Source organism: Bemisia tabaci, chromosome 10 (genome assembly GCF_918797505.1).
Source record: "Bemisia tabaci chromosome 10, PGI_BMITA_v3".
In the NCBI taxonomy this organism is placed as follows: domain Eukaryota; kingdom Metazoa; phylum Arthropoda; class Insecta; order Hemiptera; family Aleyrodidae; genus Bemisia; species Bemisia tabaci.
Window position 1 is genome coordinate 24,541,144 of NC_092802.1, and position 26,424 is coordinate 24,567,567.

Below are 26,424 nucleotides of genomic sequence, written 5' to 3' on the forward strand. Positions count from 1 at the left end.
ACATATTTTTTCCCCATCAATTTAAATGAGAATAATCAATGCAGAGAGTGCAAACATTTCAAAATCATGAGTTAAAAAACGCTGACTATGCGAGTAGAAATATTAAAGCCTAACAGAGCGGAGCGGCGTGCTGCCAGCGCGAGAGGCTCACTGGCGCCTACAAACCTAAGTGGATACTTCACGCATTGCACAATGCTTGAAGTATCCACTTAGGTTTGTAGGCGCCAATGCGCGTTGCGCGCTGGCCGCCCGCCCGCCGTGCTGCGGCGCCTGAAGCAACTATTTCACAACAGAGGTGTTGCACAGAATTATACGAAATCGAACGTATCAAGAATGAAGGCATACTTTAAAAGTACAGATCTTTCCTCGCAAAATAAATCAAGATACTTATCGTACACAGGAAAAATCTACGAGCCTTTAGCTGAGGCAAATATAGAGGTTTATCCGGTTCAGGTATAACAAGGTGGGAATTTCTTGAAAGATAATTAAGTCCTGTTACACAAAGAGGTGTAGAGAGTTTTAGTGAATTTTGTGTCATGGAATTGACGCTCCCCCATTTTTACCAAAACTCTCAACTATATATTATTCTCCAACTTATCGTACACAGGAAAAATCTAAGAGCCTTTAGCTGAGGCAAATATAGAGGTTTATCCGGTTCAGGTATAACAAGGTGGGAATTTCTTGAAAGATAATTAAGTCCTGTTACACCAAAAATGTGTAGAGAGTTTTAGTGAATTTTGTCTCATGGAATTGACGCTCCCCCATTTTTACCAAAACTCTCAACTATACATTATTCTCCGTTGGACCAAACAGATAAACAAAAAAAAACAAGCAAACCCTCATTCTTCCAAGACATTATAAATTTTCATCCAAAAACGTCGTGAGAAATTGTCGTTTGTATTTACATGTGCATGGGCCATTGGGCCAATCAACTTTGGGTCTCAACTGGCACGTGGACCAAAACTCCCGTGCCGAAAAAACGCGTGGACGCAAATTACTGAAAAAACAGGTGCGCGGACAAAAAATCGTTGACGAAATGTCCTATAACCGTTTATACGACAGTTTTTTTCTCTAGCGCGGCAGTCAAGGTTGTGCGGTAAAAGGTGGATACCTATTTTACATGAGTTCAAATGAGGGAAAGTGCTAATGTTTCAGCAGTATCTATGCAACAATGACGGAATGAGGTTAGTCAAACTCATGCGTCCAGACAACATGTTGCGTGCTTCTATCGACGATATTCTTTTTTCCCGCAGATTCGTTTATTTTTTGTATAGTCTCTTTTGAAATGAATCCATCAATTGGGCCAGCAGAATCACTGTTTCCTGCATGCTGAGCACATTTGTTCAAATTCTATAAGCTTTCAGCCCGGAAATTGTGAATTTTCGTGTGCAAAAGAAGATTTCCCAATTCATTTCCTTTTTCTCACCCGTATTCACATTTAGAATCATGAGCAAAGCGATGCATGAAGACTTCCTGAAAACAGGTAAATTCCGTTTTTATGTACTAGCCTAATAAGACAGTAAATGGACAGATTAGTCATGTTTTTTTTTTTGTTTTTTTGTTTTTTTTTGGGGGTTAATGATACACCTCTTGGACCATCTACCTATATATTCTTGGACATTTTTACAGCATGGATGCGCTTACCTCTGAACGTTCATGTTGTTTCGGACAACCAACGTTGTTCCAGTGTTGTTCTATCACGATCAAAACAAAAATCTCATTGTTTTTTCTTTTAAAATACGTATTTCAGAAACAGAGGATAATAAATTCGCATGCTTCGACCATACTGCCTTGAACATTCGAGAGTTGCCAAACTTCCCTCGCTAAAATATATATTTCCGATGACATTCATGCACACTTTTCCTTGAAATTTTCAAAGATTTTAGATTGAATTGCGCACAAAATTGTCTAAAAATTTTGGGGAGAAATATTCACAAATTTCCCAGTTATTTCTGTTTTTATTGAAGGAAACTTAGCACTGCCTGATGGCCCATACAGCGTTTTTCCTTAGCACGGCAGCATACCGTACTGGTGCGTATTTTATGAACCCGGTCTACGAGTGCTCCAAGGTGATGACTCTAAAGCAATTCATTAAAAAAAATAAGACTATTTTTCTACTAGCTTTGGGTCTTGCCTCACTGGGTTCTGAACTGGCCGCAGGCTCATGAACATTTCTTTCATAAACATAAACTAGAAGCACTCGCAATTGTTTTCACAAAGTGCCCCCAAGAAACGATTCTTCCGTGTTCGATTATGATCGACATCTCAGGTCAGGAAGTGTTGGGGCTGCAGCCTACATTTCAGCAGAGAAAGAGCAGAACCTGACTTAATTCTCGCATATATATATATATATGTTATAGCGCTATAGTTTCGCCAGTGAAACTAAAAGATAAAGTATTCGGCCTGTTTTGTTACAGCTTTCCTCGCGTTTTATTTATTCGGAAAACGAATGATCGTCGATTTTTAGAAATGCCAGGAGATTTATACGGTTTGTTCTTTGAAATTTTTGCTGGTAAACATCAAGAGTATATTTTCAAACGAGAGAAAAAATAACAAAACAAAGGATGAATCGTTAAATTAGGCCAAAAGAGAGTCTACAAATCATAATTATTTTTTTGCGATTTTGAGGACCGACAACGATTCAGTACATTTAAAGCAATGCATTTTCGTGAAATTGACAATGTTGCGATGAAAAGCACTAATGGTATTCTTCATTGGTTTCATAGACAACGCTATAATCAAGTTGAGGTGTGAGAGAAACGAGCAAAAGCGTCACAGTTAGTATCGCATGCAACGAACACTGAACGAATTTCATCTAAAGGGGCCTGGCTACGACTATTCGAGCTCTGCGGATGTCCGCGTTGCATACGCACAGAGTTGAAGGCGTTTTGACTACCAGGCTCTTATCGCCGCACTCGTGGCGCGGAGGCGAGCAGTAATGCGAGGATTCAAAAAGACAGCGTGCCTTCAATTCTTCGTTTATACTACAAAAAGATGTCTTAGGCACGAAAAGCTGCACACAGGCGTAGAATTTGAGTATCATTTGGACCGAGTTCAACAGAAAGGAACCAAGCCACATTAGCTATTGCCAAATGTAATCGGGCATTTAATTTCATTAAATTTACATTACATTGGCATTTACATTTAATTTCGGCTTAATGATTAAGAACTTCATGTGTAGCAAAATGAATGTGTGTTAGTTTAATTCAATTTAAATATAAAAATTATAATTTTTATTTATGCCTTAAGGATTTCTGGATTTCCACCTTTTCTTGGATTCTTGATTAATTAGATCAAGTTTGATTTAATTGGTTTAAGTTAAGTTTAATTGGTTTGTAAAAAATTAAGCTGCCCAGTTAAATTTGGCAACAGCTGATGAGGCTTAGTTCCTTTCTATTAAACACGGTCCATTTGTGCTTGAGTTTTGGCACTGTGATGTGCTGAGAATTTTGCATTGATGAACTGACGGTGAAAAAAAGTGAACAAAGAGTTGGTTGATTTAATTTTATTGATTCAAAATATATGAATATCAAATACATCAAGTAATTTAAAGGTACATTAAAATAAAATTGTTCAAATTTTCTCTTAACTATCAGACTTTGGTTTAGCTCAAAATTGTAAGCATCATTTTGGATTACAGGCACATGAAGCGTGAACAACAGAATCTGTTCTATGATTTGTACCCATGAGGTCGGCCTGTGCAGGCAAGAGTAGCACAGGCGACCAATAATAAAAATTCCTGTTCTAAGAGAAATTGTGTAAGTATTATGTTCCTTGTATTTTAACTTGGTATACTCAGTTTTGGTAAATCATTCCTCATTTTATTTTTGAGTAGAGCTTGCTACTCTGTGTAAAAAAAACAAAACTGCACAAAGTGAAACATCTATGGCTGATAAATCACACACAGTTTTCGTTGCATGGAGGGTTGAAAAATAGTTTTTGAATTTCCAAAAAACCTTAATAACGGTTCCGGTAACATAAAAAATTGACTGACGAATATAGCCTGCAGCAAGATCAAAGTAATATGTTGCTTTTTGAAAATAGGGCAAGAGCCAGGTGCGACACTTGGGTATTTTAAAAATGCTTTAATCCGATAAATGTTCAAAAGAGAGTTCAACAGAGCAAGAAATACATTAGTGCGAGAGATATTATAGAGTTATGAAAGGCTTTGAAGAATTCAAAAACTATGAATTTCCTCTACCAACAAGAAATACCAATTTCTATAAGATTTTGAAAAAGACTTACAAACATAATTTTTTTCCCAACAATAAGGCATATTTTGATTATACTTCAAAGCATTGAATATTATATCAACTTCTGATATAATTTTCAAGCAATGTTTAATTAAGGGCAAAGGACTCGGGTCAAATACCGAGCTAAAAGGCACTCAAAATTGATGGATGAAACGTGCCCGGATTAACTTTTCATTTGAGAATTCTGGACTAATACAGAAATCACTAATAAAAGTATATACGATTATAATAAAAATAAAAAATAAAAAATCAAGACTTGTTTGATTTTTATGGAAATATTTAGATAGTGGATCAGTTGCACTGGTCACATGAATCATGAACAAATGGCTTTAGCTTAGCAGTAAAAAATTATCAGATCTGTTCAAACGTCAAGTTTCTAGATCCGAATATAACAGAGACAGTACAAACCATGGTTCCTTTCTCCTGGATTTCATCCGTGTTTTACCTTGAGTGACCAGTCTATTTGCGAGTAGTACATCACTGATTGATGAAATCGGGGTGGAAGAAACCATGGTATGCACAACCTTAGTGGATGACGTTGCACGCCTTGTTCCTCAATGAGCAATATCTCTGTTAATACTGGACGCAGAAAGGGGTTTTGACAGTCCGTATTAATTTATTCTAAGCCATGAGCTGAAACCATTAAAACATGATTCCATGATTAGCTCAATTGACCCAATTATCAAACTTTTCAAAGGAACCAAGACAGTGGAAACTTAATCAATCTATTTGAAATTAAAAATTTAAAGGTAAAATGTCAAAATGAAGTAAGTCATTTGAGGCTAAAATTCTGTATGAGTTGTCTAATAGAAAACATGCGTATACAGGTATATGTACTTTTGGCAATTGTTGCCAGGACTTTTGCATGTAAGCTTGAGGAGCGAAATAAAAATAAAGAAAAAATAAAGTAAAAAAAAGCAAAAATGAACACAAAACAAACTAATAGAAAAATATAAACAACTGATCACTCTGGCATCTTCAAATTCATGCAAAGTACTTCTACATAACATATAAAAAAGTGATTAGTTTATAAAGGTACTAAAAATAAAAATAAAGAAAAAATGTAACACGAAAGTAGTTGTAGCAAAATGCTATTATTTACACTTTGGGAGACTTAGAGATAAGACTATCATTAATGTTATGACACATAATTGACACCGTTTTTAAACTACATTGAAAACGGATCAAAAATAAATTTAAGTTTGAAAATATAGAATCATATCATATAGGTATATCTGAATAAATATTATTGAGTTTTTTTACAATTTTACAGTAGATAAACCGTCTGATCGAGTAATAAAAAAAAACGAACTAACAATAAAAAAAGAGTAGCTGATGGGAAGTTATCTGTGGTTTGTCATTACAAAAGCTGCAAAACCTTAAGACCTGCTTCCAGGCTTCCAGAATGAAATGTCTTCCCAAATGATGTGTATAGACCAATTAAGTGGCTACGTCACGATTATATATTAACTGATGCAGATTTTGATAATGAAGATATGTGCTATGGTTTTGGTTTGAACCAATGGTTGAATCAATTACCTATGCAGTACGTTGCAAAAGTGACGTAGCCACTAAATTAGTCTGATAAAGTCAGAAGGACCTAATACCAAAAGTATAAAGATTTTGGAGGACCATCTCGTTACTACAAGATAGTCCTCCAAAATACGCGGTAAAAATATACTACACGTTCCACACATTGTAGGTACAGGAAGCAAGAAACTCAAACTACATCACAATGAGTGGACAATATAGTAAAATCTAAAGACGTTACCAGGGTTGAAATAAAGTTTACAATTTGAGACTCAAGAGTTGCAGTTAATGTTGCAAAGTTGGCAAAAGGTAGACAAACCAAATTCCCTTTACATTGCATTTGTCTCAAGAGAAAATAATAATTTAAGAACTTGGTAATGTTCGCATTTGATTAGCCGAAACAGCAAAAATCTGTAGAATAAATGCTGTCACCTCAATGAAAAGGGATCACCCATGAAAGAGGTCTCTATTTAAAGGAGTTTGTGGTAGAGAATCCTTGAGTTTAATCATACTAATCTGATGACAAAGATCCTATACAAACTAATTTAGGTATCATTTACAAAAGCTTCGTGTCATACTGAATGAAGTTTTCAAGATTCAGAATAGTAATATCTCACTGATATAAAAACCAACCAATTTTCTTTATTAAATGCGCTGACTCACTCAAAAACAAGAATTACTTTTTGAAAAGTCTAAACGAGAGAACAAACTTTAGGAAGGTACCCAGCTGAAAGATCAGTGGCTTAGAGGACTCACCTCTGAGGAGGTCTTACATTCTTCACACTTGGGTGTTTATTAAATCATCGTAAACGACACACATTTTCCAGCAAGCTTTCACCCAACGGAACTCTGGAATGAAAGAACAAGTCCATTGTCTTAACAATTTCCTAATTTGGTGGTGTATCAGAGCTTGACTGACATGTGGTGAGAGGAGGAATTCGACTCCGAAGCTACGGAACTATTCGACCAATCGGTCACGATGCCACTCTCTGCTGATGAGCATTGGCTTGTTTGGCGGGCATCACCACCTCCGCCGCTGCAACTACTGCTACTGCTGCTTGACATTGATATGATTGAATGTGGCCGCTTCCGGACGTGTTCAGTTGGTGACGTCAATGCAATTGAATTTCGAAACCTCGGTGCTGCGAAAAAAAAGGATAGAATTAGTGACAAAGTCTCAATACACAAACAATTAATTTTTTACATCAATATCTGCAGTATAATCAAATATTAATCCCAATAACCCAACTAGCAGTGATCGTGATAAGATGCAATTTGATGGGAAATTTATTCACGATCTTATCGGCGTCAATTTACTGCGATATTACCTATCGGATAACATTTCATCACATAAATCCCTATTGAACAAAAAATCGTGATAAATTGAGATAAAATTTCAATTTTATCAAACGAAATTTTACAGAAATAAAATTAAGACAAGATTGATGATAATTGCTCAAATGTTGATGATCCTGGCGACTATCCCCAAAAAATTGTAAAAAAATTGCAACTAAATTTCAAAACGGTAGTAACAGTTTGTAGGTGAGAAGATTCCTTTTATTTTATCAGTTACTTAAACTCAAAGGTGAAGAAATATAAGGGCTACTAATAGGCTTACTTTTATTAAGTTGTGCTATGCTTATCGAACGGTCATTGATCTGATCAGCACTTGGGCGGATATCCAAACACGGCTTGTTTCCAATTCCCATTGAGATCATCTCAGCTAATCGGATTTCTGTGGAGCAAAAAACATTAAAATAAAATTGAGAGATACTACAGAGATTACTTATTTAAAGAAAAAAAAAAGCTGAACTTGTTTTTTAGTACCTATGTGGGAAAAACTGGTTAGAAAAATAAAAAATATAATAATAAAAAACTCGTTCTTCAAAAAGCAAGCTTTCAAAAAACTCAGTATTAAAAAGTTTGTTTAAGAAAACTCTATGTGGGTAGATACGTTTTTAAGGAAAATTTACGAGAGATAAAATTTCAGTGCAAGTTGTGTAAAAAGTGTTAAAATACTCTTAAAATCAGTGGCGTGGCGTGAATTGCGATATATCGATTGTTATGCCATTTAAACCTATGAAAAAAGATCGATTATCAGGGTGTTCGCAGCGAACACCTTAGTAATCGATTCTTTACCATAGCTTCAAATGGCGAGATATCGATAATCGATTATTCACGCCACGCCACTGCTTAAAATATCAACTGCAATGTAGTTTATGAACACCAAAAATGTTGACAACTCTTAAAAAGAGTGGGTTAAAAGACTCTTATTCGTAAATTTTACAGAAAATTAAATTTTACTTAAAAGAGTTCCCAAAAAGGGTTTCCTATAATAAAAATTTTAACGGTTTTTTAAGAGTTTTTGAAAATTGCTATTTAAAGGTCATTGCTCCTAGATACCCATGTGCCAACATTTTATATGAGTGGGTATGATCAATGAAGCATGAATACTTAGTTCAGATGGAAATTCAAGGGAAGAATAAAAGGACAACCCCTCCTTTTTTCGTTTTGTTTTCAAAAATTTTAAATTGTCTAGTTGCGCATTCGAAGCTCGTTAAGTAATTTTTCCATCTGTTTTCATAATCCGTATTAGAGCTCCATCTTTTGAACACGAAAATGCAAGATGTGTAACTGAAAATTATTCACTAAGTCATGCCTCTGACCGCCATGAACTGACCTCTGTTCCTCATTGCTTGCTTCCAAAGTAGACTTGAGAGTTCTTCTGTCCACGCCTGTTTGATGTCGTTTGACATAGATTGTAACGTGAAAGTGTCGTTTGGCTTGCGTTTCCTGAACCAAATCTCGAATTTTGTGTCGCTATCTCCAACCTTTGCAGTTAGACCGATGTCGCTCATTTTGATGCTGTGTTTGTAGATATACAGGTCAAGATTCTGAAACAGTCCATTGAAATGTGTGAAAATTCAGGCACTTTACCAACTGTTCACAATGCAAACTGCAAACGAACGTTTCTCACGTATGAGTTAATTGTAGAAGTTTTCGATGCTTTCAATGTGTTATGCATTAAATTTGATGAGAGAAATTATGCTGCAGAGCTATAAACTTCTTGCCTGGTCTAGTGGTCTGAACTGGCGTGCGTACCTATATTTGTAATTCATTGGTGTATCTTTATCTTAAAATATGACCCAAAAACACACTAATACCAGAACTTATAGCTTCCATACCTTCTTACTTATTTTAAAAATTTTAATTTGAGCATTAAAATGCGCTTAAAATGAAATATATAATTGGAACAAAACTGCAGAAATGTAAGTAATAATGAAAGTAGGTAATACAAATTGGGTAAGTACATACCTTTCTATCTGGGAATCTTCTAGCTTTGCTGAACAAAATCAGTTCTTCAAAAAGGAATACTTGCCGCAGACACTTTTTGCTTTTTCCTTTGCCTTGCCAAACCAAGAACTCATTCTGCCTCAACAGACGTCCTTGTTCTTTTAAATTAACCTGAGGGGAAGAGATTGCACAAAAAAAATTAATTCACAAGTCAAAATTTTATCTTGCCTGATACTTATAGTACCTACAAAATTTTATAAACCAGTTTTAAAAATTTAAAACATCTTCAAGCAAAAGGTTGGTTTGTCGACAAGCTTCTAGTTTGTCAATCAGATAGGCTATTAAACGAGCCAGCGAATAATGATGGGCAGTAATGGGTCAAAGGCACCCCATATATTGAAATTCATTTTCTGGAAACTAAGAGCAGGTAAACACAAAGCCTTTAGACATTTTTTTTTTCAGATTTTTTCCAGCCCTTGATGGCAAAGAAACCCCGTTTTGAAAATGCCAAAAATTTGAGTCGTTGGAAATATTTTTTGCAGGTTCCAATGATGCAGCAAAGGAGATTGTCCCATTTTCATACAGCAAAGGCTGTCATGAAGTAAAATGTTTTTTACCCCCTTTTTTTCTTGTTCTTTTAATGAGCGAGAAGTTTGAATTTATGTGTCAGCAAATCTGAATATTTTAGTTAGAAGTTACTTTCAATTATTTTTGTTGCACAAATCTTGTTCTGTGTACCTAATAGTTTGACGAGAAATAATGGATCAGAATACTTTCATTTGCACCTTGTCTAATGGTCCATGTTACCAAAAAATTGATTATTTTAGACATTTCATGAAATAATAAGGTATCCTTACGTCACAATCTCTAAGGGAGTCCATGGCAAGGAGGTCATTTCCGTGGCGCAGCTGGAATCTGACCATGGTTTCGGCTTCACGAATGTCTGGTATGTCCGTCCGGGAAGCTTTCATTAACTGTTGGAGGAGTAGGGCGTATTTTCCCATTCGTTGGACTGGCTTCAGCAGATAACTTCCTAGGTCCATTGAATCTTTCAATTCCAATTGTTTCGCCTTAAAATATCATATTCAATCATATTAATATTCAAATCATATTTAATCATATTAATTCACATCATTTTCAATTTGAGTACCTAAGTCAATAAGTGGAAAAATCCGTAGGTAGGTCCAAGTATACATTACAATCTCAGTGGAGGCTACATGGAAGGAGTGGATCGAAACAGAAACAAGTAAAGTAAGTATGTAAGTCTGCAAACATCCACTTAGTTAGCAAACTTTCGAGGTGGACTGCACATTAAAACTGATTTTGATTGACAGCTGATTGCTTCAGTAAATCTTCAGATTCTTGGGCTAACTTGATGCCTTTCCAACATGGTAAAAATAATGAGGGACGATCAACATAGCTTATCTATACAGTTTTAAACTGTCTCAACTCTCAGGATAAAATGCATAAAATACGAAGATTCTAAAATTTATTAGACTGAAAGTGGTAGATTTCATCAAGAGGCAACTCATAAGTATCGCCAAAAAACATTTTTTGATAAAAAAATTAGAAAGTACAGACAAGAATTGGTGAGAACAGAACATACATATCCAAAATAGAGATTGATGACATACCTTGAAAAATTTGGTACCATACTCAGACATGAGTGAGTCAGACTTAGGTTTATTTTTATTGTACAGTGCATAGAGGTAAAATTTCTTCTCCTGAAATGAAAAGAAAACAGTCAGTTTAAAAAAATAAATAAATAATAACGCTTGTGAAAGTTCATTTTAAGCGAGTGTTCTTCCTATCCTTAAGCACATCCTCCAGAGGGAAAATACTTGATGATTACATGCATGAACATTTTAAAAATTACAAGAAAATTTTAAAAAATGCTCAATACCTATTGACTTAGATTCCATAGTTTGATTTTGAATTGAAAGATAGCAAGAGCCGAAGATCAACCCCCCTTCACCCTTCTTCAGAGAGAGGCTTGCTTAGATTTTTCCAGGCTTTTAAAAATTAGAAAAATATTTACTTGTCGCTAAAATATATAAATATCATCTTCGAAATCATTTACTTCCTGACTCATTAAAAGTACCGATGTACAAAGATGAAAACAGGCGTTAAAAAGGGAACTTACATGTCGTAAGAAGACCTGACCAACTTGGAGCGGGAAGTGTTCACACTTTTCCAACTCTTGCAGGAAATGTTGACTGTGGAATTCATAAATCTTTTCTATATTGCCAAAGATTACATTCCGTTGACCTCTCAATGCTTGTGGAATATCTTCTCTCACTAATTCTGAGATGTAGTTCTGTAAAAGCAGAAAAGTTAACATTTACACACTCAGGTTTAATTTAGTTCAGAGACCAAGCTATAGGAGGTTAAATTGGATCAACTGTTTAGGAAAAAGTTGAAAAAGATTCTAAGAATCGATTAATTTTAATATTCATTGACAAAAAGTGGCAAATGCAAAAAATAAATAGATGAAAAAAAATTTAGTCTAACATAAAGCATTGTTTAACAACAAAGTAAGCTGGTGAGAAGAACTTAATGGCATCTCATTTTTCCAAAAAAAAAACAGCTTTTATGAATGCAGCTATACTTGGGGGCATGCACCTATCAATGGCTATTTTTTTTTGCCCACATAAAAATTTTGAATAAATCAGGACACTCACCTCAATGACATATTCAAGTGATTTGACATAATCTCGTTCGGTTGTAATCATCTCCCGCAGGATAAGTTTTAAAGTCCTGGAAAACAAATTAAAACATATATAAAAATTGAGCTGCATGACTACAATACGTTGATTCAAACTTCTTCATTTCTCCTGGGAAATTGATATTTTTTTACAACATTTCTCTTCATTTCTATTTATGAATATAAATTAATGATTTCACAAAACTGAAATTCATTGAAAATTTTACAAACATTGAGATCATTTTGAGTTTGCACCTTTGAAATTCAAATTTCAAGAATTTCCAACCTGATAGCAATGAATAGTAGTAAAAATCATTTTAAAATTTAATATGCATTGAGAATAACTCACAATGATTTGTAATTTATTGCAGACACACAGCATAGCATCAGTGCTACACTTTTTTTACACTTAAAAAGGTCTAAAGGATTGACATCAAAAATTACCAACAGTAAGTCCAGATATACCTAAATGACATCATGGATGGAACTTTCAGATGACGTCATCAACAGCTGTGAACAGTAGCTCTGTCACTGTCATCTATCATCGTTATCTGTCATTTCAAAAATTCCAAGATCAAACCCCACTATGATTGGAGAAAGACGTGGTCCTAAATGTACGTCAAAGGCGATGAGTTGGAGGAAAATGACATGAAAACTTATTAAACTTAAGTATATAAAACTTGAGAAAAACTCACTTTTGTGCTTTTAAAGTTTGGACACCACAACCTTCAGCATTAATTTCTAACGAACTGGCAGAGCAGTGCAAGTGACTATTTACAGATACAGGTGGCACAGGCCTTGTGTCGCAAGGGTTTTCACAATTATCTTCTACATCTTCATTACTGAAACATAATACGACACAAGAATTCGTTAAACTGTAAATTCGTTATAGCAACACAGAATGTAGGTATGGACAGTATTACCTCAAAACCTTACCATCTTTTGATACCGAAAACTCTTCATAATCAAAAATGGATTTTAAAAAAAAAAAAAACGAACAAAAAATATTGATTGACATTCAATATGTGTAGAAAACAATGTAAACTCAAAATAAACTTGTCAAAATTTGAATGTCATGGTTGGCCGGATTTCAATAAATCGCTCAATTTTGATCATGGTAAGTAACCTAGCTTAATCTTTTGTAAATTTCTCTCTCTAAAACTTTGCGTGGGAATCAGCAATTGAATCGCTAATTCCTGACACCAGGTTGTCTACCAAAACAGGCTGGCCAAAAATCAGTACTTTTTCAGTACATTCCCGAGGAATTCAGTACCTCCTCAACGGGAAAATTCAGTACATTTTCAGTACCTCCATTTGACGAAATTCGAAAAATTTCAAAAATTTGAAGTTACCGCTCAAATTGCGACAAAAATAAACAATTCTGAACCTTCAAGCGGAATTTTCGCACTTTCCCAGTACATCCGGACCCCTTAAAAAAAGCAGTACTATTTCCGGACCTTCCGGACTTGAAAATACCCTGGACACATGCAAGAGCTCCATTTACGTCTGATCACTCTGGACATAGGTACATTTGAGGGCCTTGGAGGACAAGACGCACAAGTGCAGTTTTTGAAAAATTAGGATATTAATGATTTCAAGTAAAATAATTGGTTTTTATGTATATCCTTCCATTCCCCACTTTCGGTATACTTCCACTAGCTTCCGCGTCATGTAATTCGCATCTTCTTCGTCCTGAGCTATTGACGGAGCACGGACGAAGCTATGAGACGGAGAAGTTGGTTATCGGTGGTGATCAGCAAAGCATTGAACTGGAGGATGGTCGGAAAATTCAGGACTGTGAAGAGTATAAATATCTAGGAGTTTGGTTAACTAAGGACGGAAATTTGGATCGGGCTATTAAAGATCGGAATGTGCAAGGCAGGAAAGCTATCGCGATGCTAAATGGGGTTCTCTGGGACCAGAGTATCTCCAAGGAGACCAAAAGGAAAATTTACAACGTCATCGTGAAGAGTATCGTAACTTACGGGAGTGAGGTCTGGCAACTCAAGAAAAGAACTGAAGACATGCTTAGGGCAACTGAGATGGACTTTTGGCGGAGGTCTGCTGGCATCTCAAGAAGAGAGCGTATCCGCAATGTAAAAGTACGCGAGATCATGGGTGTAGAGAAGGACATCGTGCACGATATCAGGTCCAAGCAGTTGGTCTGGTATGGACATGTGCGAAGGATGGCAGACGACCGGTTGCCCAAGCAGGTCTTCGATTGGGTTCCTCCCGGAAGGCGACGGCGTGGACGTCCTGTGAAAGGTTGGCGACAAGGGGTGGAGGAGGAGATCAGAAGGTGCCAATTGCCTGATGATCTCTGGGAGGATAGGGGGCAATGGCGATTGGGCGTCGCAGAGCGCGAGGCGGCGCTATAAAAGCGACTTTATGTATGTATGTATAAAGAGAAGATTTAATTAAAATATGGGTAAATAAGGCTAAAAAATTATTAAAACACTAAAACACAGGACGTTTCGAGCTGGTAACAGCTCGAAACGTCCTGTGTTTTAGTGTTTTAATAATTTTTTAGCCTTATTTACCCATATTTTAATTAAATCTTCTCTTTATTCGTATATTCGGGCTATGTTTTTGTGCTTTGTATGTATGTATATCCTGTGAAAACTTCGCTCCATAATTCCAATTTTAAATATTTAAAAGTCAGATTGAACTGTTTCTCCACCATAAAAATCCATGTAGTTTCAAAACTTCAAACACGTGTTTCTCGAAATAGCAAAAACTAAATTATGCGCCTTGTCCTCCCAGCCCCTCATTTGTTAAAATACATACCTCTTGGTACCGCTCTCGCCGCTTTCGGTGGTGTTGTCTCCAGCGGAGCTCTTGTCCTCCTCATCGAAGTTCTCTGTCGGATACTGCCAGGTACATGAACGATGAAGTGGTGTGCGTTGAGGGCAGAAACAGGACTCCTCTTGAATGTGGCTCAGAGCTCCTTCTGCACCACCCCCAGAATCCCAGCACGCACACGAACTACTCGTGTTGAAACCAGTGGGTGCCGTGGCGGGCAAAGAGCAGCGCCTGGCTGGTCGCGGTGTTGAGTTCCAGTCTCGGTTCTCACCAATGCAGGCCTGGATCTGAGCTAGCGTTTCTTCGCAACGGCTCTGCGCGACCTGTAAAAACGTCAATTTTATTCATTTTAACATGGAATGTACCCATGATTTTACATTGGAACAAATTGCTTGGGAATGAGACAAAATAAGATGGTATGTGCCGTACCTTTTGTCCTTCAATGACTGATCCACGAAAGTATGCTACGAGAGAGGTGATTGAAAGCGCCTTCAAAAACGGGGACGCAACATGCAATGCGCACACAAAGTTGCGTGACACCTATTTGAAGGCGTTTTGAACCTCAGGACGGGCTCCAGTCCAGTTCCACTGATTTTCATCGGGAGATCTAGATGGTCATTTTATCAATACGGAGGGGAAAAGAAGTTCCGTGTCCAATATTCAAGGAGTTCGGTAGAGTTTTATAGAGTCTGGAAAAATGCGCGGGAAGATCTAATGGTCACGCATTTTCCCTATTAAATGCGGACTCCTATTTTCTCTTTGGGGGATTTTGAATGATTTAGAAACACAAGAAAAAAAATGAAGAGCTTTGTTTTACACAATTGAATACAATAATTACAACCAGACTTGCGCGTTACGCTATAAACCTCTACCTAACTCCTTGAATATTGGACACGGAGCTACTTTTCCCCTCCGTATTGATAAAATGACCGTCCAGGTCTACCGATAAAAATCAGACGGAGCTCGCGCCTGCCTTGAGGTTCAAAACGCCTTCAAATACGTGTCACGCAACTTTATGTGCGCATTGCCTATTGCGTCCCTGTTTTTGAAGGCGCTTTCAATCGCTTCGTTCCATACTTGCGTGGATAAGTCAGGGGCAATTTCTCACCTTCCTCTCTGCAATTGGTTGAAACTTGACTTTCGCAGAGGTACTTTGGGTAACTTTTAGAGTATTTTTGGACATTGTTTGAAGTTTTAAGAATAATTCCTTCAAAATATTTGCGCAGATTGGCCGCCCATAGTTTGATGTGCAAATCGTAAATCTTACGTAAATCGTAGATAGATTTTTGACGTCGATTGGTCAAAAAGCTTCAATTCAGAAGTAATTAGAGTCAAATCATTTATTAAAAATCAAGCAGAGTGAAATGACTTGAAATTTAGTCAAGTTTGATTCGAAATTAAAATCAAAATTGACTCGACCCCCTCTTCAATGTGGGGACAGAGAATCATTGGACGGCGTTAAGTAGAAAGGAAGCAAGCCACATTAGCTGTAGCCAAATTTAATTGAGCAATTTACTTTTTCACATGAAGACGGTTGTGCGGATTTTTATACTAATTTCATGGAATTTTCTGCGTATCACGAAGCAAATTCCTAAGCATTTTTAAAGAGATCCACACAATCGTCCTCTTGCAAAAAATTAAATTGCCCAGTTGACGTTGGCAATAGCTGATGTGGCTTATTTCCTTCCTGCAAAACGCGGTTTATTTCTTATACTGTGTGGGTGAGAGAGCGGGTTAAGGAGTTTTAACAATTTATGAACTTTTTGGCTTTGTTTTCCCTGCAAAATATTTTCTTTTTAATTTTTTGGATTTGTTTTCCCCACAAAATAGGATATTTTTTGAAATTTTTGGCTTTGTTTTGGCACAAAATACACTGGAAAAAAATACATTGGATCTAGAGTCCAGACTCTTAAAAACATCGACAAGAAAAAGTACTCTTGATTCAGTCAGAATCTAGCTTAAATCAAGAACCAAGCCTCTTAATTTAAGCGGATTTCTTTTTGATTTAAGCTTAAATCCGATTGAATCAAGAATACTTTTTCTTGTCAATGTTTTCAAGATTCTGGACTCTAGATCCAATGTTTTTTATTCCAGTGCACCTTGTTGAAGTGTTGTTTTTTTTTTACCTTGCATTGATCGATGATTTTGTCGGTTCCAAGTTTTGTGGCGAGGTGGATCATCTCCTCGAAATGTTGCGGGGTGGGTGGTGGGTGGGCCATGAGGTACTGTTGCAGTTGCTTCATCGTCTGCTCGCAGTTGGGCGCCTCGTCCGGTCGCACCCGCGATAGATACTTCATCGCATCCAAAGCCCATTCCCATGCCTGAAAAAATGTTTTTAAAAAAATATATTTAAATCCGGAAGCAGCAACTTTACTTCATTATAAGATAGGCGCTGTACATAAAATGGATTGCACTTTGCAAAAAGGAACCAGGAGCATTGCAATGTTGCTAAGATTGTGCAAATTCATCCATTGCACTATAACTATTGAAATCCAGGAAAAATGTGGAATTTACGAGGAAATTTTTGTCCTAAATTTACAGTTTTTAGTGAGTAAAATAGGAATTGTTTATAGATAATCAGGCTCTTATCCAAGACAAACGAAGATGCATAATCTTAGCAACATCGCAATACTCCTGGTTCCTTTTTGCAAAATGCAATCCAAATATGTAACGCTCCGCGGGGAGAGAAGGAGGAGGGGGTGTCAAGAAAAGTATTGCGCCGATGTGTTCCTATGTGTTAATGGTTAGGGATCTACGTCACGAAATCGTTAGGAAGGGGAAGGGAGATCGAAAATCCGAAATTTAGCGTTACGTATATTATGACCGGCCCCGTAGTAAATAATTAAAGGAAGTAAAAATTACTCTAATAGTTTTCAAATGTAAAATAGATTTAAAATACAGGAGCCAAAATCGACGGGGATGGTCGACTGCCTAAAAGAGTATTCTCAAAATCTAAGAGAAAGGACGGATTGAACGGATTCAGTAGCCGTCTGCTTGATTCTCGCCGGATTTCTACTTATAGTCCCTGCTACACTGACATGCTAAGGAAGAACGTCATATGAGCCATCAATCGTTGCCAAATCTCCTTCGACAAATCGTGAATTTTTGGAAAAATTTGTTAATTTTGTTTTTCCATTTTTTCAGAGAATTTTGTTCGAAATTAGATCTAAAAAGTCTGAGAATTTCAAGGGAAAATATTCAAGACTTTCTTCGAAAATAAATGGTTTCTGAGAGAAAATTTGGCAACTCCCGAAGTTCCCGCAACGTTTTTCATTAGCACGGCAGTATAGGGAAATTATCATGGGCGGAGAAACTCACTGATCCGTTTTAATCACTCCCGGAAAACGGGCGGGAGAGAGGCTGGTTACGTCGACCGACGTTGCCCAATTTCAATGTTTAAAGCTAATTTTAACCCGTATTTTTTTAACCTAATTGAATTAAAACGAGCCGACTACATGAAACATGGATTTGCAATTTTTGAACATTGATTTTTAGTAAAACTTCATGATATTGTAGAATGTAATTACCGAAAATTTCGCGTACTCGAGAGACTCTTCCGAAATCCAGGCTCATATTTCATCGTGGCAACAGTGGAAAGCTCGGATGAGCTGGACGCCTGGATAATCTGCGACCTAATTAAAACCAATTCTGATTCTATGGACGGCCTTGGTCGAGTATTGCTCTCTCAGTTTCCGACTAGCGGATTGCTTTTCTGATAGAAATCTGGTGTCCGAGTTAAGAAGATTGATCACTAGTTCTGATCTCGCGGTAGGTGGCGGTTTGAAGCCGTATGACACGGACAGAACACGATTGACGAGTAGGAATTTGACTGGATTTCAACTTTAACTTCCGAGGGATTTTAGACGGAGGTTTAGATTCCGAATATTCTAATGAAAACGGCGCATTAGAGTGTGTTTAGATACATAGGTTTTGGCGAAAAATTATGGAAGGTTGAAGAGTTATCTACTATTTCAAATAAGCAATATATCCCCGGAGAGACTCTCATATCCTCTTTTTTTTAAAATTCCTTACCGCGCACTCGTCTTATTTTCATATCTCTAATTTTGTTCTAATTTCGGGCAATGAACAGGAAGTTACAGTCCAATGGCCTGATGGTTACACGCTCAAATTTCCGTCAAATTCCGATCAAAATGATGACCAAGATGGCGGTCGAGTGTTATCTAGATTGATGAGTAAAATTAATTAAAACAGCGTGTTGATTGAAATAAGCATGAAATAAACACGGTTGTGCGGAAATCAGATGAAGGATGAGCCTCACAGCTAGCTTCATCATCTACCATCAAATTTTTGCAGGACGCAGAAATTTGATGGTAGATGGTGCGCACCAGTCACCATTTGATCGGAAATTGATGGGAATTTGAGCGTGTAACCAGCACACAAACATCCGACAGTAAAGGAGCCGTAAATTCAACGCACTTTGCACGGATGTTGAAATCAAAATAAAATTTGTATCAAGTAAGTTTTAGTACTGATCAATGGCATATCTTGATCTTGGCATCCGTTAGCTGAGACTCCCAAGGAGCCTTCTATTTCTTGTGTATGCAACACGCATATCCCCGGAGCAGCAAAAGTTGCATCCCGACGGCGTTGTTAATCAACACTGCATCTTGGCGTCCATCAGCTGTGATTGCAAGCGCGCCTTCAGTTTTTGAGTACGTGATACGCACATTACGCACGTGCGTAAAGCATTATTAGTTGTATCAAGACGCCTTACGTATTAGATAACTATACATCGTGAAAGCTTACCCGATCTACGAGGTCGAAACATCTGGACGTGTCTTCGAGTCTCTCCCTTGTATCCTCGAGTCTGTCGGTGAATCCGCGGAGATGTTGTTTAAGTGATCTCGCCAGTTCCTTCAATCCGTAGCCGTGCGTCCCGCATAGCCCGGCCTCTTCCAACAGATCCCCAGCCTTGTCCAAGTGACGCTGCAACACAGAAACGTATGAATCGAATGAGAGGAGGAATGCACAAAATACAGAGCTTAAAAAAACAACACGATCGAATACATTCTAGAACACGGGTAAATGGGTATTTGGTGGGTTTCCCCCTTTACTTCCACAAATGTTAGCCTTGTTTAGTCGTTTGGTTACTTTATTCGGCTAAAAAATCAATTTAATCGGCCCAAAACGATGGTACAAAAAAACAACTTAAAATGGGACTGAGGCCAGAAAAAAACCATAAAATAAAAAACCCCGGGACATTTCACGGTGTCACACCCGAATTTTCAACCGGCAAAAAAAAGGAGGAAAATTGAAGAGAACGGCAAAGGGAAATTTGGATTACATTTTGCAATAAGAACCACTATTTCTAGCCCATTTAAAAACAACGTACACGCCATTGGTTGCCCTACGCATATATGTGCTTTTATGGGAGAGCCAGAGATAGTGGTTCCTTATTGCAAAATGTAATTCATTTAATGGAAGGCTCGGTTTGTTTATTTTCAATTTTCCTTCTTTTTTTCTTGCCGGTTGAAAATTCGGGCCTGAAACCGCGAAACGTCCCGGGTTTTTCATTTCATGGTTTTTTTTCTGGCCTTAGTCCAATTTCAAGTTGTTTTTTGTTTTAAAAAAGCTAGCTATTTGGCAAGTAAGCATAGCTATGGAGGGAACATTGTTATGATAAATTAGAAAAATGTTCATTGATCGACACAAAGAGAGGGGGAAAATAATCACATTTGTTTAACATAGACTCGAGTGTTGCAAAACCCCGCGTAAAAGTCCGACCGACTAAAATATCGATCTGAATGAAGTAGGAAGTGAAAATGCACTTCCAATCGTCTGATCGAAAGCACGTGTCAATGAGTGAAATAGAAGTAGGTGCTCGTGTAAAGAGACAGAAAAACTAGTGGGACACGGCAAACATCTACTCGTGCGGCAAGCGAATCAATGAGTTGATTAAACCAGCATTACACGGTTTGCTGCATGGTAGTAAATGCGATAGACTGCTCGTGGTAAAACAACTTGTGACCATGTTGTCGCGATCGCGGGAATAATCGGTTATTTCAAATTCGAATATGTTATTTTCACTTCAAGTAGATACGAATATCACAGCCAATTTTAACAAGATTTCATAAAAATAAAAATAAAAATAAATACATCCCACCACCCTTTAAGTAAGAAGTTGTGGTGGGTGTTGCAACCAAGAAAAAACAACACAAACAAAATAACGTAGCTGTAATCACAGACTCGACTACAAAATTTTAACAGAAATAAACGATAAAAAAACGAATTTTCCTGATTTTCCCCGATTTTTCCTAATGACATCTTTCCTGATATTTTCCAGTTTTTACTGATGAGAGACACCCTGTTTTCTTTTACGTACTAACTCGGAAGCGAGAAAAGAACTGCTGGTTGATTGTTGAAATTGATAGACAAAGCTATAAACAAAGAAGACATATAGGGAATATGGACGATCCTACTGATTGAAACGGTTGGCTTCTATAGACTGAGGGAGAAAATATGGATTAACTAACGTGGTCTATTGGGAGTTGCAGTTAGTTAGTCTATTATCTATGCCTCCTTAATCCATTGGAACTATCACCTTCTACCAAGAGAATCCCTGCACGTCCCTTAAGCGACGGTGTAAGTCGGCAATCACATAACTCGGTTTGCGACGTCGCAAAGTTCCTGTCATACTTTATTTTTTAAACTGAAAACGATTGAACGGCAATACTTTAAAACTGCCGTGATTTTCCTTCTCTGTGCGAAGAAAATTCCGCATAAACTTCAAGGAATGATGCCAATTTGTTCTCCTTTGCAAAAATAACATAGAGGCGGAGATTTTCAGACACCGCAGACGAGATATGTGATTGCGGAGTTGCGCCGTCGTTATGTCTTCTGTGTCTACAGCTTCGTCTATCAATTTCAACGATCAGCACGCAGAAGGGAAGTTTCCGTCAAAAATTCATGTAGGCAAGTAAAAAGAGAAAAAAATAGCCATAAAAAGAGATGATTTACGAGAGTAGTAATTACACTAACTAGTATTTCAAAGGCTGGCTGCACAGGCCTTTTTGTCAGCCCCTCATTCTGCACCCACGGAAATAACTCGCAAAGCAGCCGCGGGGCAGACGGCCGGCTGGCAACGCAACGCGGGCCGACAGATAGCAGCACCGGCACCCAATAGACCAGCGCGATAAGCACCGGCAATTACACGGGAGAAAGTCTCAAAAACGGGATTAGCATGCGTCCGAATCGCTAAATCATAAGCGTGTGCGGGGCTCATTTTTCTCGCCGCGACCGCGACACCAACAGCGCCGTTTTTAAGGCTCGGGTCCCTGGGGCGTGGACAAACAGCAAGCCAGGCGATTACGCCACTTCGCTTCCTTCCTTCCTATCTTCCGCGCCTTCAATTAAATTTTTACGCACGCCAACCTTCGATGCCGTGCTAAAAACAAACGTCGTAAGAACATTCCGACGTTGTCAAATTTCTTCCGATTTGACGCAAAATAGGGTTCAGTCATTGAAAAATAATCATTTATAGTGATGGGTCTGTTGCCAACTTCGGCTAGAGCAAAAATATTCTTTTTCGGAGAGCGCAGATTTTTAAACACCGCAATCGAGATGCGTGGTCAGCGGGCTGATTGTTGAAATTGATAGACAAAGTAATAGATATAAAGAAGACACACAGAACATGGAGCAATCCTAATGGTTGCAATGGGTGGTTCTTATGGACTAAGAGAAAATGACCTTCTTTGTCAATTGCAACCGCCTGCTTCCATCTATACCTATAGGATCCCTCCATATCCCTTTGTCTTCTTTGTCTATAGCTTTGTCCATCAATTTCAACAATCAGCCCGCTTGCATTTTCATCATCGATATATAATATTTTCTGTTTTGGAGATGCACGAATAATTTTACCTTGAAAATTTCTCACACTCTAGACTCAACTAATCATTATATTTCCTGAAAAATTGGAGGGAAAATATTCACACATTTCTGAAATGATACGCATTTTATCGAAGAAAATCTGGCAACGTCCGTAAGACCATACAACGTTTTTCCTCAGCACAACAGTTCGATACGGTGACCGCTCGAACGAAGACGGACTCATCAGTAAAATCACTACCTAAAACTTTATATTACACCGTGAAATAAACGCATTCGCCGCCAAATTTGGCAAGAGGGTAGAGACTTGCGGTATGGGCTACCGCGAAGTTTTTGCACGCTACCATCGAGTGAAGACATAAATGACTATGCCACTTGGTTCTATTACGTTCATAGGTGATGGATCGCCGCAGGCGTGCGTACCTATAGTTATATCCCACTCAGTGCTTTGGCTAAATGTAGGGTGAGGGTAGCGGAAGTAACGGTAAGACACTTCTTTCTACGACGCTAAAAAGCTCTTACAGTTGAAATGTTTAAATTGCACGTCGGTTGAAAGGTTCTTGGATTGGCAAAAAGTGATTCGACGTTCTGGAAATACTGATGGATATTTGATAAGTATTTTTTCAAGGCATTATTCAAAGTTTCGTTGTCATGTGCGACAAGAATCACAAAAATCTACGGAGACTTTAACGCGATGTAGGAAAGTAAGCAAATGCGGTTAAGTGCTTGAATTCAGTGGCGTGGTGTACTTTGCGATTTATCGATTGATCTGACATTCAAACTTGTATAACACCATAATAATCGATTCTCTACCACAGCTTCAAATGGAAAAATATCGATAATCGATTGCATGAACCAACGAAAGGGTTCTTAGAACCGAAAGTATGATAACAAACCGAATACGGCCAGTATAAAACTCTACACTTACGGTTCGTAAGTACGAACTTTATTCATGGGGGAATTTTCTTTGACATTTTTGGTGACATCAATGCGAATGGACATTAGCAATACATTAGACGAACGTATTAATGCTAAAAACAACTACGTCTCACGCAAACCCTATGCACATAGTTCCTTTTAGCATTAACACGTCCAGATAACAACAAAATTCCTGAAAATGAGTTGAACTCCCAAATAAAATGGCAATGGACATGGACTCTCGGCTGAAGTTTGCAGGATGCCTACTAAAACAGGCTGGCCAAAAATCATTACTTTTACAGTACTTTTTCAGTACATTCCCAAAAAATTCAGAACTTCCTCGACAGAAAAATTAAGTACTTTTTCAGTATCTCCAATTGACGAAATTTAGCACATTTTAATAATTTGAATTTCCCGCTTAAATTGCGACAAAAATGACAGAAAAATGAAAAAATACCGGACCTTCTTGCAGAATTTTGCACTTTTTCAGTACTTCCGGACCGCCGTGAAAAAATCAGTACTATTTCTGTACTTTCTGGAAATTACGGACTTGTAGACACCCTGAGTTTGGTGCCCATCGTGGCAAAAATTGCGACGGATGACGTCATGTCACCCGGATCGTCGTGCCGAATGGAGTTACCATTATATTTTCGAGCAGAGTCGAATCGTTACGGCCCCTCATTACCCACTCGTTTGCAAGCGGAGCACGCGCATGGAGTCTCTCAAGCGCACGCAAAAATATTCAACCGACTTTCGGAGCTTCCAAGCGAATTCGGCCGCACCCTTTCTCGAAGGCACCGCTCCATTTTCGATAATTTCCCACTTGAAGCTATAGTAAAGAATCGATTATTAAGATGTTCGTTGCGATCATCCTGTGTATCGATCTTTTTTCACAGGTTTAAACGGCAGATCAATCGATGTATCGCAAAGCACGCCACTCCACTTTGCAGTGCTCGTCGAGCTAGGAGGCAGCTCTTGTTTCGGATGACACTTCATTTTTTTTTCAAATTTACCGTATCATCATTTTAAATACCTCCTTCTTGCCAATCGCTTAACGCTTCGGTAAAGTTCATTGTTTTCGGTTTAAATGCTTGTAGAAGAGAAACGATGAAGCGAACAGAGCAGCTGGATTCTTCATTATTGACAACTTTAATTTTTAACACCACGTACGTAAAATATCGATAAGATTTCATATAATAGCCTCCTTTTTTTTGTCAAAGTTCAAGAGGCCTACTTAGCGAGAACGATGTTTTTCTCTGCGCTGTTCAATGGCGTGTCGTGCTTTGCGATTAATCTATTGATCTGCCATTTAAACCTATGGAAAATAGATCGATAAACATACCTATATCGATAAACCATAGCTTCAAATGGGGACGTTTATCGATCATTTACGTCTCGCCATCGACAATTTTCCCTCTTTCTTCCGCTCGACAGAAGTTTTCTTTACTTAGAAAAGAAAACTCTAATGAAGGACAATGAAAAAACGTTATTATAACAAACAAAGTTAATGACAGGCAAAAAACAAGAACACTCGGCACGGTTTGGATTTTAAAAATCTTGTACTTGTCAAGAATTTTGAACGAAAATCTCTGACGTATAAATGATTTTTCATAAAAATTCTTTCCACAAAAAATATTTAGGCAGAGGTTTCCTGAAGTTAAATGAGTAAAAAAATTTGGCTCGAAGAAAACATTTAAAGTTTTGCGGTAGACTTCCCTGAGTTTTCATAATTGGGCCCTAACATCTCCAGGCTTCCCCTAATATTTAAAGAAATCGTCATCTTACTAAATTAAATAAAATTGTCTAAATTTGTTCTTAATACATCGAAGTTATAACGTCTTTAAGCCCACTATTTAACGAATTTTGGGGTCAGATCATGCCTCCCCTTTTCCCGTGTGAACACTTGAAATCAAATCAGACTCGTCTCGCCGCATTATAGTAAAATCGAAAAATACCGCAAGAAATGCACATTTTTACACGACCAATCGCAAGATCGGAGAAGTATATGTTACGGTTGGTGCGATCAAGTTGCGTCAACCTTGCTAGTTCTTGACTTGCCCTACAAAGGCATTTTGCATGGTTGTCGCACGGCAATCATAAATTGCATTCGATTGCATCTAATTTTGGCCGAGGATCAAGAAGAAATGCATGGGTTGAATTATTGGAAATACCCTTGCCAATGACCTCCAACCCACAAAAAGTGTGGAACGCCTACCGTGATAAAATCAAAATCAGATTTATGATAATGACTATCGCGCAAATGGTATCCTCTTTGTAAGAACCGGTTATGTTTTGCAACTTATTTCGTACGAATTCTCATTCATTATGAACATTCATGAACTTTCAACGCGTTTATAAAAATTATGAAAAATAAACGGAAACATGCGAAAAAATTAGAAGAATGAGAATTTGCCTTTGAAGCATACCAGTCTGAGCTAGAGAATTCATTCATTCCGAGAGATATTTCCGACTCAGTAAAAGATTTCTGAGAAATTAAGTCAAAATTTCTCTTCTCTGTCACCTCCCAACTTCATCAATAAATATAAGTATTACCTGCTCTTCCACATTGAAATCATGGATTTTTTTCATTTTTTTTCCAAAAAAATTTCGAAAGTATAAAAAAAGGATGATTTTGAATAGAATGAACTTTCGCCTTTTCGGCATACCTTGATTCCAATTCTGAAATTGAGCAATGAAAATAATAAAATCAGGCAAGATTCAGAGCTCGCCTACCTACATTCAAAACTATCATTAAATACTCTCATATCTTATGATTTTTTTTTAACATTAAAAAATAATGCTCATCTCACAGGATAAAAACTCACAACCCTTGGAGATAACACATTTTTCTTGAACGTCTGAACTAATTTTTCACTCATTTTTCATCTGATTCAATTTTCCCGCATCAAACCCCTGCTTTTGTCTGTGGTCCACTCTGCGGTCGAACTCGAAACGACCTTGCCCGCAATGCACGCAGGTTGTCCCATGTTGTCAGATGGTGCACAAAAATCCGACATATTGCGTCGAAGTCCCGAAGGAATTATGTTACAATGGCAATGCGCGTGTTATCGTGGGACA

The 26,424-nt window shown here is 37.6% G+C and overlaps 1 protein-coding gene across 2 annotated transcripts in view; it reads right to left on the reverse strand.

Annotated features, from left to right (window-relative positions):
* Positions 1-3,490: 3,490 nt before the first annotated feature.
* LOC109042300 (puratrophin-1) overlaps positions 3,491-26,424 on the reverse strand; it is a 586,997-nt gene continuing 564,063 nt past the window's right edge. For both annotated transcript variants that reach the window (XM_019058962.2, XM_072304834.1), the window contains exons 11-22: positions 19,351-19,530; positions 16,710-16,904; positions 14,569-14,906; positions 12,477-12,623; positions 11,759-11,834; positions 11,221-11,394; positions 10,712-10,801; positions 9,935-10,147; positions 9,099-9,248; positions 8,464-8,677; positions 7,402-7,518; positions 3,491-6,925 (exon numbers count right to left, since the gene is read on the reverse strand). In XM_019058962.2, coding sequence (XP_018914507.2) covers positions 6,687-6,925; positions 7,402-7,518; positions 8,464-8,677; positions 9,099-9,248; positions 9,935-10,147; positions 10,712-10,801; positions 11,221-11,394; positions 11,759-11,834; positions 12,477-12,623; positions 14,569-14,906; positions 16,710-16,904; positions 19,351-19,530 — 2,133 coding nt within the window. In that variant the 3' untranslated portion in view covers positions 3,491-6,686. The remainder of the gene's footprint in view (positions 6,926-7,401; positions 7,519-8,463; positions 8,678-9,098; positions 9,249-9,934; positions 10,148-10,711; positions 10,802-11,220; positions 11,395-11,758; positions 11,835-12,476; positions 12,624-14,568; positions 14,907-16,709; positions 16,905-19,350; positions 19,531-26,424) is intronic.